A 21,504-nucleotide genomic window follows, 5' to 3' on the forward strand; every position below is an offset into this window, starting at 1 on the left:
TAAGTCTGGCTTATTAACTTGGATCTGAGACTTTATCGCCAGCTTCACTTTACAGATGCTTCCAAAGTGCTGGACTGGGATGGAAGAGATGGAAATCACTGAGTACAAGATCAGGGCTGAGGTGAGCAGTCCAGCACCTCTGACCTGTAATGGGGTCCAAAATCATGGGTGCAGCAGAAAGCATGTGGCCCGATGTTAATGTGCAGGTGGGGCTACACATTGGTAGTGGTAGATGGGTGTCCCCATTAACTGTAAATCACTTTGAGTGGAGTGCCCAGCAATATGAGTGTAAGGATATTTATTATTATCAAGGTGAGCACCTGGCATAGCAGTCCATTTTTAATGAATGGCCTTCCACAGCTGATCTAGTGAGTGAGAAAGTGCCCTGAGCGTTCAACCATATTTACAAAATCTTCTGAACTGTAACGAACTCATTTAAACTGCCCACAAAGAGTGGACACATGATGAACCAGACGATAGCGCTACCATGCTCCACAAATTCAAATATTGGGGAAACATTTTTTAGTTTTGAGTGGTTTTGTTACCTTATTTATTGAAGCTCTCTCTTACAAATGAAATTAACTAAAAGAATGAGTTTCTCGAGTTTTCCCCCAGTAGAAATAAGATAACAGATAAAATATCAGTTTTATCTCTGTTTTCCATAAGGATGCCCACTCATTGGAAATGCGCTTGTATGTACTTTACAGCTACTGTTAGTAACCTGGAAGGTCAACAGGGAGCTGGGAGAATAGGGGAGGCGGGAGGCAGGCACTGACTTGTACAGAGTGAGATCAGCCTGTGTGGAGGGGGGCGCAGGGCTGGCCGGCGGGGGCTGGGGGTGTCGTGTATCCTGTGGGTGTCGTGCCTCCAGGGCGTCGTGGGCACTCAGGTAGAGGGATACTGGGATCACTGGCAGAATGCTGATGTACCTAGAACGCATAGAGGAGGATTACCAGGGGGTGCAAAGCAAGGAAATAGAAATACTTATTAATTATAGGGATTAGGTAAATTAGAAAAAGCTACTCATGTGCTTTTTTCCCTGAGATCCATAATTAAATGCATTATTTTAGGGACACTTTTACTCTTGCACTTGTGTTTAGAAAAGACAGAACTTTTTACTCCATGACATTTAAAAGAAGCATCCCGTTCCTTGTTCCTTTACACAGCATAAATTAAGCGCATAGTACTTAATTTGTAGTTTATAGCACAGTTAGGCAGGAATCTACAAATGCATATGAATAAGCTCAAGATTTCAAGACATCAAATATTCCACTGAAAGAGTAATGGTGAACGTCTGAAAAATCAGACTTTGTCCCAACTGAAACTGTATACATTGAAGAAGAGATTCTGGAATCAGCAATACTAAAATAATGCATGCTTTTGAGTGTGAAAAACAATGAAGCTGTTAAATAATTTGAGGAACCTGTTTACTGTGGTTTTCGATTATTCAGCTATGGAATATGCATTTAGTAGCTGAGAAGACTAATGAGAATCCACAAGCAGTTTCAAAACAGTTTTGCATTTTTAAGATTTGATCCTAGATTTGTTACATGTATGGTTCAAGGTTGTGATTATAATTTAAATTCCTAATTGGCAATTCAAATGTAACTTCAGGTGTGTGTAAAATAGTATTTCCATTGATAGATATAACTGGTGTGAAAGTCTGGGGAATAGTAGTAGTTTCCATAGGCAGAATCTAAGGATGGCTGCTTCTGAAAACCAAGCACTGATCATTCATTCATCATCACAAAGACCTCTCATGTACCACAGAACACGGAGATGTGCGACAGCGACAGCACACGGAGCACACGCGCCCCCCACCTCTTCGCCAGAGTGATGTTGTAGTAGCTGAAGAGCGAGGGCCAGTGTCGGAAGGATAGGCGTCTCCAGGTCTCCTCATCTTCAGGGCCCCAGGTGATCTGCGGGTCGGATGAGGGCTGACTGGGCGGACCGTGTCCCCGAGAGTGGTTCTCGGGAAGCGGGGTGGGTTCAGGGGGCGGCAGGACACTCAGCGTGCTAGTGGGGTCGCCCCCAGGAAAGACGGGCGGCACCGCAAGGTGGGGCAGACCGGCCTCGCCCAGCGGACTCTGCTCCGAGACCTGTGCGGCCAGGTAGGTCCTCAGGCCCGCGGGATCGGTGTACACCAGGATGCCAATCCATATCACAGTGCCAGCCTGCCAGGGAAGAGAGTCACACGGCACTTGAGATCAGTTATCAATGTACGGCGCACAGAAACCAGGAATCAGTACAAATCCTAGAAAATGATGAAGGGTGCTACAATTTCTGAACGCTAGGATCATGCCAATACTGCAGAGCGTGTTCCAGAGGACGAGTCACACCATGCTTTTGAAGACCAGCCTGTTTTCCCTCGAACCCATCTCCTTATGGACTCACCATGATGATGCGCTGGGCAAGCCGGGTGCGGGCCAGGAAGTAGATCACACGCAGGCGCTTGGGCAGGCGCAGATTGCGGAAGGCTGGCGTCTGCAAGGTGATGGTGTGGGGCGTGGAGGGCCGCAGCGGGGGCTGGCGCTCGCTACGCGGCGGGGCAGGGGCGTCGCGGGTCCGCAAATGGCCCGGCTTGTTGGGGGGGAGGCCTGCCTCAGCCGGCAAGCGCCGGTTCAGATCAGCGAGCTGAGGGGAGAGGGAAAGGACGCACAGAGGAGACAGGGGTGGATCAGAAATTCAGTGATTTCACAGAAGACGGAAGGTAAATGTACCCTGCAAAACATTTTAAGATCATGATCAGAAGTCATTCACCAATAAATTTACTACAGCCATCTAGGGGACAGAATACTTCACAGCTTGTGAAGGGCTGTTACAGGAAGGCAAGTCACATCAACTGTATTCTGCACAGAGGTCTGGAAGCTGACAACTAGCATACTGCAGAATGTCACAACATTGTTAATGCATTATTTAACGCTCCTCCAATTTTACTAGACTAGGTTCACAGCAATTATTTAAAGCATCATTTCGAAACGCTTCAGGTAATCTCTAGTGGGCCAAAAGATTTGCTTGACAGACATTTTAAGTCAGATCTAAAACTTAACAATTATACTGATGTACAAAGGAAAACACAACTATCGATTTTAGCTCAAGAGCTCACAATATTATTTATACTGTAGCAGGTGCCTCTTTCCCGCCTGACATTTGGGGTTTTGTAGCTGACTCAACAACTGGGGTTGTTCTCTCTGGTGGTGGAACTGTTTGGTGATGGTTTGAATAGCATTGCTCCATGGGATATAAAAACATATTTTAACAGATGTGATTTCTTAAAAATGTCTCATGCTCAGGTTTTGATCAACAATTACCAAAATCAGCTGGTTAAGATTCATTATAAACAGCTATTCTAAAGACAGGAGTTGATTAATGTAAGATATGACCATGCTCCTCCAATGATCATTGGGTTGCGTTCGGCAAAGAAGGTGCCAGAAGAATGAGATTTTCCTTTTCAGCATTTAGCAGACTAGGCCAGAGAAACCAGGAAAACAGTAAAGGATGGACCTCGGCCTAGAATGCACAGGATCACCACACCGGCCCAAAACTGTCTCCCCTGTCTGATCCATCTGCAAAATCCTTTTCAGATTACCATGGCTACAGCACAACAAACAGCTGGCAAAAAATAGCCTACACACCAACAGAATGAAACTGGCTTCCCGTCCGAAAATATACAAGCTTGGAGGTTGTCCAGTCAAGATTTTGACAGCTGAGAGAAAAAAAATCAATGTCTTCTGTTGGCCAGAGAATACCTGCAGTGGTGACGCACAGAGAGATTGAGTGTTTTTGATGCATTGATGAAAAATGTGCAGTGGTGCAAGTGTGAAGCAGGAAGCAATTTCCCTTAGCACAAGAATACATTTAGAGCAAACTGAGGACCTTATTGCTCAGCCATATGTTGAGTAATTTTTACAATTCCTGCAAGCCACTCAGGGATAGTCAACTTTCCACCTTGACAATGCGAAACCACACTGTAAGGATTACAGTGGCACAGTTGAAAAAAACAACATCCAGATCGTGTCATGGTCAGTTTCTTCTCCTGAAAGCAGATACATGAGCAGATACACTACAAGCATCAACCGCCAGGAGTGCACTAACGTTCAGGTATCTTATACCTTGGCAATGTTATTTTCACAGTGTAAAATATTTCATACTGAAAACCTTTCATTATTCTGTGACCTGTATTTTTATTTACATTCATTTTGTTTGAACTAATTGGTCAAATTGATTCAACCTGTTTTATGTCTTTTGCACATCAGTATAACCAGTATTGTGTAGAAATGTGAAGTAGTTGTGGGATAGGGTAACCTCTCACCTCCATTCGGCGGATGTCAATGGAGAGGACAGTGGTAAAGAAGAACATCTGGAGAAAGAAATCGGATACCAAGCCAACCACTGCAAAAAGGCAGAATTCCTGAGGAGAAACAGGAAGATATAAGTACAGGTAACCAGAAACACTATTGAGTGTTGAGTGGCAGCATTACTTGTAGATCAAGATTATTTTTTTGGCAGAATAACTTGAATTGCTGTGTTACAAGTGCAGCAGTATTTACCTGTATAGCTGGGACAAGGGTGAAGTATCCAATGAGGATGATGCCCAGCTCGGTGGCCATGTTCTTCATAATCGACCAGCTCTCATTGCTGAGGCCTGTAAGGATACAGAGAATTTACTACAGTCTTCTTCTGTGCTATAAACCCTCAGAATTACATATTAAACACAGTTCTATTCCTGGCTCCACTTCCCCTTGCTCATTCGGTTTCTCTTTCTTTCCTCCCCACCGTTCGTTCCTCTCTCTCAAGCAAACACCATTATCCACGTTACTCCATCTCCCCCCTTTTCTCTCCGCTCCTCTCCCCTACTGGCACTTACCCTGAGCGATGCGCAGTCTGACCTCCAGGTCAACAGGAGTAGACACCACAGACTTGGTGAGGACCAGCACATTCTCCAGACCGATCACCACCACCAGGTATGGGAATATCTCCCTGAGGGAGAGTGATTGCGATCGTCCAAGAACAGGAGGGGGGAGGGAGAGAAGTTGAGGAACCAAATTAGCCAAACATGATAAGATGGGGAACCAGAAGAGAGAAAGCCGAAAAAAACAGGTGGAAAAAAATAAACATGGAGAGATTTAGGATGAGGAATTACAGGTCTTTTACATTGATTCTTGCTGAGATTGCATTTTCTGTTGCTACAGAGACATCCTATTTGATTTACGCTGATGTGTACTAATCTTATCAGAGTAATAAAATAAACAAGACACACTGCAGCTCAGCCTGCAAGTCTGAGGAGCAGACTGTTCTAGCCTTATAGTCTCTTGTGCTATTAATAAATGGCTGAAAACATCAAGGGAAAAATCATGACTTTAACTCATTCATGGTTTGCCACATTTGCACTCATGGCATACGACAGTATGTGCAGGTTTAGGATTATCCAATCAATCAAATCAATCAATTTTATTTTTATATAGCACCTTTCAGTCCATAGCATTATAAAGGAATATACAGACATTAAAGTATACATACAATGCTTTATGCAGTGCACACAATGTCCACACACTTGTAATACGTACAAAAAGTGCATAGTGCAGTCAAGGCAATGGTGATGCTGCAGCATTACAGCACAATTTTGTGTCGCAATTGTGTGTATCAGGTCTCACAAGGTCCTGTGGCAATAAAAATCTCTAAGGTAATTTAAGGCACTGTGGCTTTGGTTACTTGCTTTATTTTGTGAAAAGGAAGATGCCCACAATTCCAGAGTTGTTGAATAATTTCATTTATATCGAACATCTAGAAATCCAGGGAGACTCCAATAAGCACAGCTGGTAGCAGAAAAGCTCTCTTCAGGCTCTTGAACCTTTTTTTTTAAATAATTTCTACAATTGTATAATGTAACTGCAATTTTCAGCATGTTTCTGAACACACACCACATATCTGTTGTACAACTATTCTGGGCACTCTTGATGCATGACAAGGTGGAAGGCGTCTGTTTACAGCACTGATACCACCTCGCTCCCTGTGATCACACTGTGCAGTTGCTAAGCAACAGATGAGGTGAGTCTATCACACCACCATCTCTGCCAGAGATAAGTAACGATTCTCCCCGCCCCTGCTGCTCACCAGAAAATCCCCTTATCCCCACATGGGTCTATATTAACATTGCTCAGAGGGCACGCTGAGCGCCTGAGATTTTATTGGTAAAAGATAATCAATATCTTGATTACTCATTAACCATTACTGTACCGTTTTTGACAAGCAACAAATTATTAACCATTACAGAACCATTATAAACATTACGCTTTAGAAGTTCAGGTGGGTAGCTGCGTCAGCATGCGTAGGCTGCAAAGGAACAAGTAATAGGTTTATTCCATGCTGAAAAAAAGAAGAAAGAAAGCACAACGTTTCGGCCGTGGAGCCTTCTTCAGGTGTGAAGCCTGAAGAAGGCTCCAGGGCCGAAACGTTGTGTTTTCTTTCTTCTTTTTTTTTTCAGCATGGAATAAACCTATTACTTATTACTCTTTAGATACAGACAGATAGATCATCTGAAATTAAATCCCCATCTGAGCATTTCTAAAAGGGAGGCACAGAAAGTTTGGAACCTACAGAAGGAAACCTTTGCTGCTGGAATTACCTACAGTTCAGGTTGAATAGATCTTTTTCAGGTAAGCCACAACGGATAATGAATCATGTAACAGGCTGTAGCCACATTTTGCCGCTAGGGTCTATGAATTTATTGAGAAATTTCTGCATGCACGTGGACAACATCAGGATGGTGTGTGGAACTTCCTTTCACATTTAGTTAAAAACATTTAGCAAAATCTGCCATACTTAAAATGCCCTCAATCATTGGAGACCACCTCACCTACTGCACCACATTACTGTCTTATGTCCACAAGATGTAGATTTTCTGTGTCCCAGCATACACTGTATATGTGTTAGTGGGCCCCTGACTAGGCCAGTGAGTTTTTTGATTAAATTCTGTTATCTGTAAGGGTATCAGTGCCTTACCCCCCATTGAGCGTGGGAGTGAGTCCAAAGAGTGTACACAGCCCCACTGACATAAGCAGAGAGCTGAGCACCGTCACCACTGCTGCCAATGCCAAGCCCCACTTTGACTTCACCATGTCAATCTTCCCTGGGGAGACATCACACAGAGACAATGAACATTCTGCATGGGATCAAAACATCCACAAAATAAAACTGAAAGGCTAAAGTACGTCTGTGCACAGGCACGCCAAAGATGATGATGCTGAGACCAAGACTGAGACAGGGAGCCTGCGTATCCAGATCAAGACTCCTTTGTATATTCTTGCTAACTTTGGGTTGGTAGCTGCATCAGCATGCGTAGGCTGCAAAGGAACAAGTAATAGGTTTATCCCATGCTGAAAAGAGAAGAAAGAAAACATAACATTTTGGCCGTGAGAAGAGAAGAAGACACGGCCGAAACGTTGTGTCTTCTTCTCTTTTCAGCATGGAATAAACTTATTACTTGTTCTTGCTAACTTTAACCACCACAGGGTTCTTCCCTCAAGATCGCCTCAGCCCACCCTCAGCAAAGTGTTCTCCTATCAGACCTGAACTGCGCAGCACTACTGTTAGCACTGAGTGCCTGCAATTATCCAAATCCATGTTTTGGAGGATTCACGCTGGGGCTCAAACACTGTATATTTCTGCTGATAAAAAGAAGATGTCAACCTGCATAAACAGTTTAACTGAAAGCAAAACAAAAGGATACCATTTTCAAATAATCTATTTTATTGAAAATGCACAAACCTTACAGCTTTGGAGAAGTCTTTGAGGGTGCAAATACTGTCTACAAACACCTCGTAATAAACAACCAAAAAAGGGAAGCTATGCAACTATTACAATCTTTGCATACACTACTAAACTTGCTGCACTCTTCCCTTTAAAACGATCCAAAACAGAGGACCACAGAAGCAAATAGAGTTAGACACAGTTTTCCATCCTTTTTCACTGGCTAGCCCTCAAAATCACACATCTCACAAGCAGCAGACGAGGCCGCCAAGCCCAGCTTCTGATCTTTCTGCACAGACGGCTTCAACGCTGCTGGGAGTCCTGGAAAGCGATGTCACTGTTGCACTTTCATTTTAACTGCAAGGTCTGTGACAACAGCTTATCCAATAAAACAGTGGAGCTATTCTAAGCTCAAGTTCTTGTTTCTGTAGGATTTTCTTTTCAGTTAGTAAATAAAATGAGAACAAGACCGTCCCAACAGCAGTAGCTGCTGCTAAGGTGCGCGACACCAGAGCGGGTGACCGAGAGAAAGAGGGAGGAGGCGGGAGCCGTACTGGTGGAGAAGTAAATGTAGGCGAAGAGGATGATGTACGTCGTGACGAGGGGGATGAGCTCTGCGATGCCGATCTCCTCCTTGAAATGGACGTGTACCATGTGGTCCTCCCGCAGGCTGCAGTTCACACTGGGGTGGAGCTGCTTCAGCCGGGAGCGCAGACTGCCCAGAAACCTGGGAGAGCCGTGAAGAGAGGGGGGAAGGGAGGGAGAAATGTGGAGCTTGTTAGACACATAAAATTAAAGACGAATGTGTGCAGTGTGTGTCGATATTGTATTGAGAATATGCTGTGTAAGTTATGTGCATGTGTGCTGACACACTGTTGCTTCACGTTCACTGCCACTCAACTAACAGTTACAATGCACACTCCATTCCTGTTGTTTGCATTGCCCTGATGATGTCTACAAAGTCCTGATGGTCATGTCTTAAGCCCTTCTGGTTTTCTTTTGTATACAATGTGGGAGTACACACAAGGGGCGTGTTCAGTGTGGAGGCGGAGCCCTGGAGGAAAGGGCGACGCCTTGCCTTTGTAATCACAGCTAATCACACCCTAATCAAGGACGAGCGGCGGCTGGGAGGGCTCTTTAAAGGCCCATTGAGCCCCCCCCCCGAAAAGGACGAGAAGGGCTATCCCCACAAGGGGAGGATCCCTACACCGGCAGTCCCAGAGGGGGACTGTACTTGAGCGTGAGGCTGTTGTTCTTCTTCGTATTGTCTTTCTCTTTTAGCCCGTCCCGTCCTGTGTCTATACCGGGGCAGGCTTACCTTTTTCCATGTTTACTTTATATGCTGGCCTTGGGCTCCCTTCCTGCTCTCCCAGACTGGACCCCGGAACATAGGGCAAGTCCAGTCTAATCCCCCATCGCCAAGCGGGGTGCTTTATCCTTTTTTCCAAAAAAAGCGGCGCATTTTTGTATTTTTCCTTTTTTTGGGGGGGGTTGTTTTCTTTTTGCTTTATGCTAACCTCACACTTGACACGTTGACACGCTCTCTGCGGCTCCTCCCACTGCCGCATTGCTACAACATCAAAGGTGTGTACACCTCACCGACTCCTTTGCATATCTTTTCTGAATGAACTGGTTCAGAATAATAATAGATATCAGGACAGTGGACTGAAAATAGATCCCTGCGGTACTCCATTCACATCACCGCCACCTGTTCTTTGCACTTTGATTCACATCAGGAATAGCTACCAGAATAATGTCTGATAAGAAATGTCATCAAAAACCTTTAACAAATAATAACAGTTTATATCACACTACTATCCTGGTATCTATTTCCTGTTGTTTAGTTTGAGAGAATGCCAAGGATGTTCAATAAGCAAGATCTGTCTTTTAAAGGCTATCCACATATTACCCTTTCCTGCTTTGATTTTGGACAATGGTCTATGTTATTAAAAATAATTCAAAATATTAGAAATGTTCACTTTGTGTTGAGTAAAATGAAAGTGCAGCACATATATATAATACCCCTGTACCATTTCTTTCTTTATTGTTACAGTACTGGTAACACCGCTCTGTATTAGATGAAACCCCTCCTGCAATATCCTTGCCTGTCTCTTTCTTAGTATGGCGAATGTTTGTTTTGGCATGAGACTACAGATCACTACCCTTTTTCCCTTCGCCTTCCTACTGTCTCTCCCTTGCTGAGTACATTCCAGATATTTCTTAGAAGAGATTCCTTTCTTCTGATAATACACATATAAGCTGATTTAGACAGTGTGAGATAGAATTTGATGTGTCTGCTTTTGGAATTAATTTATTGTCTCTCTACATATACACTTTCGAAAAATAAAAATAATTATTGCACTGGAGAACTATTTGAGCAAAACTCACTTGTCTACTGTCTCATTTGTCTATATTCAATTTGGAAGAGCTTTCCCAATCTGTATATAAGTATTCTATTATTACAGACTCTTTCTTATTACATGCATCCAAAACTTCACTATAAAATAAAAAAAATATGAATAAACCAGCTTTTATTACTAGAATACACCTTTAACTAACCCATTTTAACTTTCAGCTCAGTAACATTTTTTTCTATCCTCTAACATTACATTCATCCCTATCACCCTTACCAAAGCTATGAACTGCATATGACTCTGATTTCTGACTCAAATTTCATTGACAACTATATAATGTCACGTTTCGTTATAATGTAGTGTCCTGAACATGGTTATCATAATACTTTCAACATGGCGACATAAGAATAATTTGAAATACTCGATCTGGTTTATCAATAAAGTAAGCTCTTGTCCAAGAGAGGATTCCAAATGGAAATAAAGCTGTTGGTGTTGAGTGCACAGTGAGTGTGTAGTGGTTGTAGGTGTACACAGTGCTGACCTGGCGTCATAGCTCCTCAGGGCCAAAGTGATGGTGTAGGTGACCACGTGCTTCCTGTTGTGCAGACTGACCCCGGTGTGCTTTCCTGGTACGCCGAACAGCAGATCTGAAACACACACCACACCATGAACACAAACCCTGCAATGCACAAGCAAACGGTCATGCAATGCATTGCTCAGACACAAAAACTGAAGCGGGTTAATCTCACATTCAAGATAAATATCAGACAGGGTTATAACATCATTTCAACATCACGGGGATACAACACATTTCTGACAAGAAACTTCAAGTGCATTTAAATGGTCAGAAATAGGTGTGCCTATCATTATCAGGTCATAGACAGATAGCGACCCCACACACAGGCTATATAACCACGTTCCTAGATCTGTAAAGCAACTGTTAGCTGTTATGTTGCGAAGATAAGATGTACATCCAACATGTGGATCAGGTGTCGAATTCTACATGATACAGATCCCAGAATGAAGATAACGTCTTTGTAACTCTTGCCAACTTTATATTTAAAGATTAAAGGTTCATTTTAATCTGCAATGGGTGTCAAATATTCTAATAACTTTGCTTTGTGATGATCCTAGCAGCAACATTTCCAAAACATTTCTTCTGTTTTTCATTGAACTAGAATATCACATACTACCACTTAACCTGTAAACCCTCTATGTAATCCAATATTACCTAGTCAAATAATAATTTATTACTTCATACTACAGAGGTAAGACGTAGGCCAAAAAGCAGATCAGGTGTAACATTCAGATATATCTCTCTATAATACTGTGAAAAAGGTTAACATGTTAGCCTTGAATAATTAATAACTAGGGTTTAAAATAAATGCTGCTGTTCAAAAGAAGTCAGACTGAAGCATTCTCTTAAGCTCCCTCCCTTTTCCATACCTCTTAGTGTGGCTGATGTGTGTAGGCCCTTGGGTTCATGTTGATGGACAGTTCGCAAAATGTCCGGATCCGAGTCAAAGCGCTCCCGCTGGTTCTGCCAGTAGTTACCGGGGGATACGAGCAAGCAGCCGTGCTCTGGAAGAACCGTCTGCATCCGTCGCAACCCCGGCAACAAGTCTGTCACTTGGAGACACAGCGACTCCAGGCTGCGAACGCCAGAACTACACCCAGAAAGAGCAAGAGAGGGAGATAGAGATACAGAGACTGTTGAAAGCTATAGAGATATAAGAAAACTGGGCCAGGAAGCCTGGGAATAAGTGTTAATTGACTCTGTGTACTGTGTGTTAGTTTGTTACATTGGTGCCTGTCTGTGCGCAGTGTGTTAAGGGAGCACAGTGGTACTTGTCTGTGCGCAGCGTGTTAAGGGAGCACAGTGGTACTTGTCTGTGCGCAGCGTGTTAAGGGAGCACAGTGGTACTTGTCTGTGCGCAGCGTGTTAAAGGAGCACAGTGGTACTTGTCTGTGCGCAGCGTGTTAAAGAAGCACAGTGGTACTTGTCTGTGCGCAGCGTGTTAAAGAAGCACAGTGGTACTTGTCTGTGCGCAGCGTGTTAAGGGAGCACAGTGGTACTTGTCTGTGCGCAGTGAGTTAGTGTGATACAGTTGTACCTGGCTGTGCACCGCATGTTAGTGGGGTACAGTGTACAGTACCCGACTGTACATTAGTGGGGTACAGTGTGTTACTGGGGTACAGTGGTAAGTGGCTGTGTAGTGTGTTTTTGGGGTACAGTGGTACCTGTCTTTGTGCACAGTACATTAGTGGAATACAAAGGAACTTGGCTGTGTGCAGTGTTAGTGGGATGCAGTGGTACCTGTCCCTGTGCACAGTGCCTTACTGGGATGCGGTGGTACCTGTCTTTGTGCACAGTGCCTTACTGGGATGCGGTGGTACCTGTCTCTGTGCACATGATTGCGAATCTCCTCCAGCAGAGTGAAGACTTGGGCCAGCGGGGAGCGGAAAGCATCAACAGGGACCAGTCGACTGTCCCAGGGAACCACTGCAGCTTTCACCAAGACCTGCTGGATGTAGGCTACAGGGGGACTGCAGTACTGCAAACCACATAATAGAGACAGAGGTTACATTATATAGAGCTTGATCAAGAAGAAGGGAGGCTTACGAAGAACAGTACAGAGAGAGACAGTTGAACACACAGCAACAGTAACATACAGTGCACACGATATTGTGTTACAGCAGCAACATAACAGAACAAAGCATAGGAGAGAGACAGTGAGTCTAGAACAGACACAAATCAGGAGCACACTGACCCTGACCCTCAACCCACAGGATCTTACCCAGTCAGGCAGGTCCCCAGGGTCTCCTTGAGGCTCGGAGGGTGGTGTGGTATAATCTCGCACCCCTGTGGTGAACTCCACCGGCCCTGTTCCAGGCAAAGGCAACTTGAGCAAGGGGTAGCTGTCGGCAAGAGCAATCAATTGGTTACCAGACTGACAGAATTTTGTGTTTGGGATTATCGTGGTATTATTAATTTTAATTTATCAGATGGATGTTGGGCCCAGATGAACAACGGTCCTTGCGACAGTGATGAAGAAATGCAGGAAAGCCTAATAATTTCAGTAACTAATATGTCCTTTCAGTGTCAACTCAAAAAAACACACAGTGCCTTGCGAAAGTATTCACCTCCTTCCGATGATGTTCCATTCGGATCAATTCCAAATGATGTACTGTACACACATTTTTTCCCCCATGTGAATATTGTTCACTTGGCACTTTTGAAGGCTTGTATGAGTGAAAGAAAAAAAGAAACTCTAGTGTCGGAAAGCTAACCCTATCCTACTGTAGCTAGCTGATCATCTAAAAGCTCTATAGATTCATCTTCTGTAATGATGTTTCTACATTAGGCAGGTTTTTAATGATTTGAAAAAAGATGTTCTAATGGAGTTCTCAGTTAGCATGCTGTTGAGGCAGAGCTAGGGCTAGAGAAAGCCCTTAAAGTCTGTCTTCATCATTATTATCCTTATCATTGTGTTTGCAGTTTAAAGACAGATGAACAAGTACATTTGATTTTCTTCAATCTTTTGATTTGACATTACTTTAGACTGTAGTTACTGGTAGAACTAATACTTATATATATATATTAATCGCCTATATCTGGGAAATAAAAAGATAAATATGTTGTATAATAATACACCACCTTTGCTAAGGCCAACCTAAATTAGATCAGGTATATAAAATTACTGTGACATGTCACACAATTATCTGAGTGTCCCCCTATCTGTGTGTGGTAAGACTGCAATTATATGATGTCATATATGTACCCGTCTTTGTAAGGCCGTTCAGTCAGGTAGTGATTTTCAAGCAAACATTTAACCATGAAGACCAAGCAGGTTTCAAAACAACTCAGGGAAACAGTTGTAGAAAGGCATAGATCAGAAGAAGGGTATAAAAATATTTCAAAGACACTGTACAGCCTTTCAGCATGGTGAAGTCAATCATATAACAATTGGAATCTGTAGTGTACCACCCAGACACTGCCTACATCAGACTGTGCCTCCAAATTAAGCAGCCGGGAAAGAAGTTAACAAAAAACTGTTGAGGTTGGATGATTTTGTTGTAATCTGTAGTAGCACAAAAAATAATGTGCGTATATAATTTGTAATTCATCAAAACAGGACATCATTGGAAGCAGAAAATGCTTTTGAAAGGCAGTGTATACTCAAAGATCTGCTGTTGAAAGCTGTGTAATTAAACTGCATTGAGGATGTGCTTAAATCTACTGGGAGTTTGGCTGGCTGGAAAAAGACGATGCCTGGCTCTCTCAGTGTGAGGCTGCAGACAGGGTTTGGAAATGTTGTCTTCAGCCCCACTTGACTAAAGATAGCAGCAAAGCCCTGAATAGCACCACTAATTCTGTTGCTGCAACATCACCAATGACTGGCAAACTAACAACTGAATCACATCCAGTCTTATGGCCCCTCACACTCTCTGTAGGGAAATACAGATATTATTAGGGTATTACTGTTCATCTTAAAAGCAGCAGCAATAATAAATGTTGATGTTTCAATATATATATAAGATATATGCTTTTTAAGAACATAAGTACAGTTATAAACAAGAGGAAGACATTAGGCCCATCTAGCCCAATTGGTAGTTAGTACTTAATTGATCCAAGGATCTCATTCAGCGTATCGGCATCAACCACATGGTTGGGTGACTTGTCCCATACTCCCACAATAATTTCTTGATATAAGTGGAAAGAAAGGATAGCTAGCATTGACAGACATACTTTCCCTCTTTCAATGAAATACATTGATCTTCCTCCTTTCTCTTACATCCTTCCCTCTGTGTCTTTTTCGGGGTCTGGCTGCCCCGCGATACTCACCAGCAGGCCAGGATGGAGACCGCGGTGAAGAGGATGATGGGTACTGGGTACGATGCACAAAGCAACCCATGCCGGTAGAATGCAGCGGAGATGCGCTTCTGTAGCCGCTCACTCACAGTCATCCTGGGGGTCAGCTGAGAGCCATTGGGGGGCGCCGTGGGGCAGAGAGCAGGGGTCCGGGGGGCATTCAGGGACCTGGGAACAAACAAAAACAGGGTTAGTGAAGCAGAGCAGTGGGCGAAGATGTCCTTACTGTACTGTACACATTACCCTCCCCGACACGGGCACTGTGCTCCAGGTATGCTAACCCCAGCACAGTGCACAAGTACAACCCCAGGCCAAGTACACACATCGCCTGGACCTTAACTCATGATTCGGCACATGTTACAACTGCACCAGTGCTACTCAATTTAAGTCCTCAAGAGCCAACTGAGCCTTACAATTTTCACTCCATCTGAGCTCTCAGCTAATTGAGCAAACTGTTCTTTCAAATCACCCAACTACACCATAGTTCCAGGTGTATGGTGCTTGATCATTTTATAGAAACCTATGAAATCCTTCTGGGTTGGCCTTTTGGCAACTAAGGAGAGCTGTCTTATTTCTAGTCCGTGTCCCCCTTGCTACTTCCCAGTATAGGCCAGTAGGAGCATTCAGCACCTGTGGACAGGCCTGAGAATGACAGCAAAGCTGTGATTCAGAGACTAACATTAGACGTCTCTATCTTGCATGCAATGCACACATGCATTCAAAGCCACAGCTCTGAGAAGCATGGCATCCCGGGAATGCCCACACTGCTCTCCCAAGAAAGATCCCAAATAATATTATCTTCGTTTTGATCGCAGGCATTACGACTCAGGTCAGGATCAAATTGTCTAGCTGCCTTTTTCAAGAGCTGCTTCCTTTTCCACTGCTCCCAGGTGCCGGGGGTGACAGCGAAGCCCCCAGTGTTCCTCCCTGTCTATCTGTTTTGAAGACCTCGACATCTGCAGAAAACGCATCATTAGGGCACCTCAGGGAAAGGCTTATAGCAGCTTCTACTTACTTGTTTTTTATAGCAGCTTTTATCCTGCCTTTTAAATTCCTCCAACTATTAGGTTTTTCGGTCCAAAGCCGCAGACAGTGCTCCATTGTTGAAGCCGCGAGCCCCGCTGTACAATGACCCTCCCTGCTCTCCGCTCCGCACAGCCCTGCAACCCGGCTCACATTCCTGATGGGATTTCACAACACAGTGCTCACGGCATGAACAAAGCTAATACTGTACACTCCACTTACCAGCGCAAAGCAGCACAAATGCCGGGCAGCTAAAGGAGGCGTCTCAGCACAGCTGACGGCACTACAAACACTTCTTTTACGCAGCGCCCCACAACCCAGGTCTGTGACAGCCACAAGCTTTGCCGCTGGCACCTCTGGAGACAGATGTGGCAAGAGGTTTGGTGGAAAAAGGACAAATGTGAACACCCACTGCAATCTGCAGAAGAGAGTTCAGACCAGAGCTCAGAGTCAGTGCCCTGCTGCCCTCCAGTTTCTCTCTTGCACTGCCCCACTGGGGAGAGGACACTGCTGCCCTCATACCGGGGCGGACCCCCTCCAGCCAGTCCGATCCCTCTGCCCGGCCCCGACCAAAGAACCGAGAACCGGAGAAGCCTCTTCCTTCTCATTTCAACTAAGAGGACTGTATCCCTCCATCCCAGCAGGAGAGCCGGAGCCTATCCTTACCAGCAACGGGGTACAAGACAGGATACACCCTGGACATGATGCCAGCCCATCGCATAGCACACACAGACACAAACACACTCACACCAGGGCCAAATTTCCTGGAAGCCAATTAAACCAACCAGTGTGTTTTTGGACTGTGGGAGAAAACCCACACGGATGTGTGGAGGATGTCTAAACTCCAAGCTGATAGCTCCCCAGGTCTGGAATGGAACACAGGGCCCCAACACTGCAAGGCTGCAATGCTGACCACTGTGCCGCCCCAAAACTGTATCAGTAATATCAGAATTCATTGTGAAAATGCTGCCCTGGCCATCAGTGTCAAGTGTATCCATAAAAATCCAACAATTCGCCTAATTTTGAAGTATTCTAATGATTGGCATGACGCTATCAAACCCTTTTTATCAGAATTTCCCATTTTAATTACAAGCGGCTAATGCCTATATTTTTAACTGCTCCTGACAACAATTTGAGAACTGGTATATCACAACAAGTGTGATCTGGAGTGTCGGGTTCTCACAGGCATGTCTGCAGTCCTTCACAAGTAATAACATAAAACGTAACTGTGAAAAATGGAGACTCATGTGAAAAAGACTTTGAGCCTGTCTCAACAACAACATACCCATCACCCGAAAAATGAGGTGAAATGATTTTTTTTGTAGTACAATATATCGTGATTCAAAATATGACATGTATTTTTTAATTATCTGACAACAACAGTCACACGACTCATTCAGCATGGCAGAACCAGAACAGGTGTTACTCTTACTTCAAGTATGGGAACAGTTTTTAGTGTGGCTTTAATGAAGCTGCATACTATTACAGAGCAGATGCAGAGGGAGGTCCTGCAGATGGCCATCCAATGCACAAATTGCAACATGATGTGGCTTTTATGCATTTATCACCCATTGGAATTCAGATGTCAGAGAGTCCCAATTTAACAAAACAATGTTACATTAAGAACAGTATAATACAGTATATAAGGTTAACATTCTCATTTTTTAACAATTAAAAAAAATTAAATACAGTGTGGTGTGTGCAAATATGGTATACAAATGTATGGCTTACAAAATTCAGGTACGGAACGAAGAGTCACAACTTTAAAGTTTCCAACCTTTGGGGCTCTCTGTCTCCAGGACAAGGTCTGTAACTATACTGTTTCTTTATGTATCCATATTGGAAGAGTGTCATCCAATGACACAGGGGATGTGACAGCTAACTTTAGGCTTTTCCACCCTTATTAATTTAACAAGGCTTCATTTTCAAAGCACTTCAATAGCAGATATATTATTGAACAACCCATAAATAAGAGGCAAATGCATGCAAAGCTCTACTGCACTGTTAATAACTGCACACACTGCGTTTACCTTTAACCTGCACCAAGATCACTGACCTCTCACCCCTGTTACAGTCTCACACATTTACAGGTCAGAACTACTGCAGGCTCCTGATGTCCCCGTATTTGAAATATTTTTAAATCAACAGAATCATTAATTAACACTCTTAGGGCAGCCACAGCTTAGTAAAAGCTCACACAGAGTGCAATCTCTCAGAAAGGGGAACTGTAATCCCCAGCTGAGGTGCAAATTGGTGCGTCTCTAACGTACTGTATGCTTGCTGTCAGGTGTGTGTATGAAAGCAGTAAGCCCGGACTATTTAGATCCATCCAAGACATGCAGTATAGTACTTCTAGGACAAAGGAAAAGAAAGAGAAATAACACAAGTGGAAAAAGACCAGAAAAGGCAGCAATACAGTGTATTTCATACACTGAAAATGTATTAAAGATAGCAGTAAGTGGTGATTAGCCCATGTGTCAAATACTCTAGTGCACACTAACACTCCCATACCCACAGTTTGGCCACACGGGTATGTACACGGACTGCTGAGGCCTAGCAGTGCTCTGCACACATTCTCTAAAAGCCTGCTGGGGACGAGAACATTTGGAAACACTGTGATGCAATATTTTTAGACAGTCTCTCCGGAGAAAGTGGCAAACTGCAAGGAGCAAATATATCCCGCTGCCAAGGACTTTGGAGTCAGCGTTTGCGAAATCCCACTAGAACAGGACCTGTTCACACAGACCAAACTCCCCGGGGGCTGGGGCGGGCACAGGCAGCAGCTCGGCTCTATTTCATTGCAGCATTGTGCTCCTACCGACTCTTAATTATTTATGTTGATCCTCAACGGCAGGAGCAACTAATTCATTTTTAACTTTCAACTGGCTCCAGGTCTTCCAGAGAGACAGGTGTGGAGAACTTGCGGTGCTGCTGCTACTGCATGGACAACGTGAGCTCTGCAGAGCCTGAACTCTACAGCTCAGCTCCTGAGGGCTATCCTTTTAACTGTCCTACAGTAAATCACAAATTAACTCCCCTGTGAGATAAGGAGGCATGCAGAGCTGTGCATGTGACTGCAGTGGGGCTCCACCATTACACACAGGTCCCAGATGGGCTACAGAGATCAGCGATACACAGCAATGATACAGTTTCCAAAGCACAGAGTGCAGTCTCCAGATGAGCACTTCAGCTACAGATCACATCCTCAGGACAGCTACCGTTCTGAAAGTATTCACCCCCCTTACAGCAGTTTCCAGCAGGTTGCCACGGGGGAACAGGTCAATATTCCAACAACCATGTGAGAGACCGATGCTCAACTACGGGACGTATTTGGGTGCAGTTCCTGCAGCTAAACGTGGAGCAACCAGTTACTGAATCTCAGGGGAGAATCAGTTAACCTTTTCCACTCAGGGACATTTGGACGTTGGATGACTGTTTTTTAAATAAATGAAACAAGCACTAAACTCCTGAGTTATTTGTTTACTCAAGGTGCCTTTATGTATCACTTAGACCCATGTGGAGCTCTGATAACATTCGGCAGCAAAAATATGCATAAATTCAGAATATCTTAAAGTGAATACGTTTATACGAAACCATATAGGGAAGCATTAAAAAAAAACAAGCAATGACTGATATCTCTTCAAACAGCACACCAGATCCTCGTCATCTCATAAGATTACATAGATAAAATCCACAACACTGTTTTTCCATTTGGACTTCCTTTATATTGGGTTGATATGAACCGTTTGATCACAGAATTCAGCCAATTCTTAAGGCACCACAAGCTGTTTCCTGAAAGGGAAGTTGGACACAGCTCCCCACAAATCCGTGTGTAAATGCATGTCCTATTTTTAGGCGAGTCTGTTCTTAACTTAATTCTTTCCAGGCACTGTAAACTAAAATCTAGTTTCATTAAGCCCTCACTCTACTTGACCAAGAAATCTCCCAGCCTTACCCACATGGCAATAACAGTGCACAAGTGGCTTCTTCCACACCAGGTTAACACTTCCGGCAGCACCTACTGTAGTACACCAGCTGCAGACACATAGTGCTTTACACTCGTCAAAACTGTGCATCACTCGCCAAGCGTTTTCACAGTCCTGAACAGTGATAGTGTCTTTTTACAATAATCCATCCACCCCGCTATCCATTTACTAACTGCTTACTCCCATACAGGCTATGGTTACCTCACAGTCCTATCCAGGCAAGCAACACACACAAACGTGGCTAACACCCTGCAGGGGACACAAGGCCTGCAGTGTACAGAAACTGACACAGACACGCACACACTCACACCAGAGCCAGCTTTCCCAGAAGCCATTTAACCTACCAGTATGTTTTTGTAATGCGGGAGGAAACCCAAGCAAAAACAGGGAGAACATACAAACTACATGCAGATAGCACTTCGGGTGTGTTATTGAACCCTGGGCCCCAGCGCTGCAAGGCAGCAATGAAAACCACCTTGCCACAGTGATAACTGTACTTTTACAATAAGCAGATCAACAAAATTACTTTCTCTTATAGCTCTATCATTTAATATTTGCTTGGGGCTTTCCCAAGTTCAGAAGAACTATGATCTCTTCTTTGCAGGCTTATCTCATAGTGTTAAGAATCGTATATTTTACAATCGTAACTTTGTGATGAGCTCTGAGTTGCGGAATGAGGGTTTGACCTATATACGAGGGTTGTACGTTGTATAGTCGTTAACTGTCAAGAAATAAAATGTCTTATTTATGATCTGATGTTGTCATATAGGAATCACAGTCCCACTCACCATCAAACAGGCAGAACACTAACCATCAGCAATTCTTAAATACTTGCATTATCTTAAATTCATGCAGCTGCAGGCATGAACACAACTAAAGGCACTAATACTACAGATGTTATTTCCTTATGGCCCTTCGTTAATTATTCTCGTTTTCAGCAAAATGTTCTAATGCAAAAAATATATCTGCAACTGAGGTCTGTGACCTCTATTTTTTCCATTCTGTTCTTTATTTTTCAATGCAGTTTTTGGACTTGCAGAGTGAACATATAAGAAATGTAACAAGTGGCACCAGGCTCCGCTTGCTTGGTTATTTCCCAGTAGCTACAGTAACTAATCTGATCTTGACAGGTCTAACAGACTCAGCTACAACAACGTGGCTGGGCAGCGTGTTCTGGACATCCACCACTATCTGTGTAAAGGCAGATTTCCTGCTCTTGGTCTTTAATGCATTGCCTTTTACTTCCCATTGAAATGCAGAGGAAGATCGAAAACCACATCTCTCAAGAACTCCCCCTGCCTCGTCTGCAGTACACACAGATTATCACCACCAGTTATCACCGTTGACACTTCCCTCCCTTCTTTCAAAGCAGATAGCAAGATCCTATTCCAGAAATTCCAGACAGACCTGTCTGTCTCTCTGGCCCTAGTCACTTACAATTCTTAGAAAATTATTTTACCAAGAAACAGCTAATGGAACGTCAGAGTGTACCACTCTCAACGCAACCCCTAATCCCTTC

At 43.8% G+C, this 21,504-nt stretch overlaps 1 protein-coding gene across 3 annotated transcripts in view; it reads right to left on the reverse strand.

Moving 5' to 3' along the window:
* scap (SREBF chaperone) overlaps positions 1-21,504 on the reverse strand; it is a 35,936-nt gene that overhangs the window by 12,021 nt on the left and 2,411 nt on the right. Inside the window, exons 1-14 of one of the 3 annotated variants that reach the window (XM_069194982.1) lie at positions 16,222-17,098; positions 14,950-15,144; positions 12,902-13,022; positions 12,501-12,658; positions 11,550-11,770; positions 10,645-10,750; positions 8,304-8,476; positions 7,003-7,129; positions 4,868-4,980; positions 4,551-4,645; positions 4,313-4,411; positions 2,395-2,634; positions 1,822-2,174; positions 777-929 (exon numbers count right to left, since the gene is read on the reverse strand). In XM_069194982.1, the coding sequence (XP_069051083.1) occupies positions 777-929; positions 1,822-2,174; positions 2,395-2,634; positions 4,313-4,411; positions 4,551-4,645; positions 4,868-4,980; positions 7,003-7,129; positions 8,304-8,476; positions 10,645-10,750; positions 11,550-11,770; positions 12,501-12,658; positions 12,902-13,022; positions 14,950-15,071 (2,081 nt within the window). In that variant the 5' untranslated portion in view covers positions 15,072-15,144; positions 16,222-17,098. Of the gene's footprint in view, positions 1-776; positions 930-1,821; positions 2,175-2,394; positions 2,635-4,312; positions 4,412-4,550; positions 4,646-4,867; positions 4,981-7,002; positions 7,130-8,303; positions 8,477-10,644; positions 10,751-11,549; positions 11,771-12,500; positions 12,659-12,901; positions 13,023-14,949; positions 15,145-15,991; positions 16,155-16,221; positions 17,099-21,504 lie in introns of those variants that run through there. The other 2 variants (XM_069194980.1, XM_069194981.1) reach the window with 2 other exon arrangements.

Source organism: Lepisosteus oculatus, chromosome 10, assembly GCF_040954835.1.
Source record: "Lepisosteus oculatus isolate fLepOcu1 chromosome 10, fLepOcu1.hap2, whole genome shotgun sequence".
NCBI lineage: Eukaryota > Metazoa > Chordata > Actinopteri > Semionotiformes > Lepisosteidae > Lepisosteus > Lepisosteus oculatus.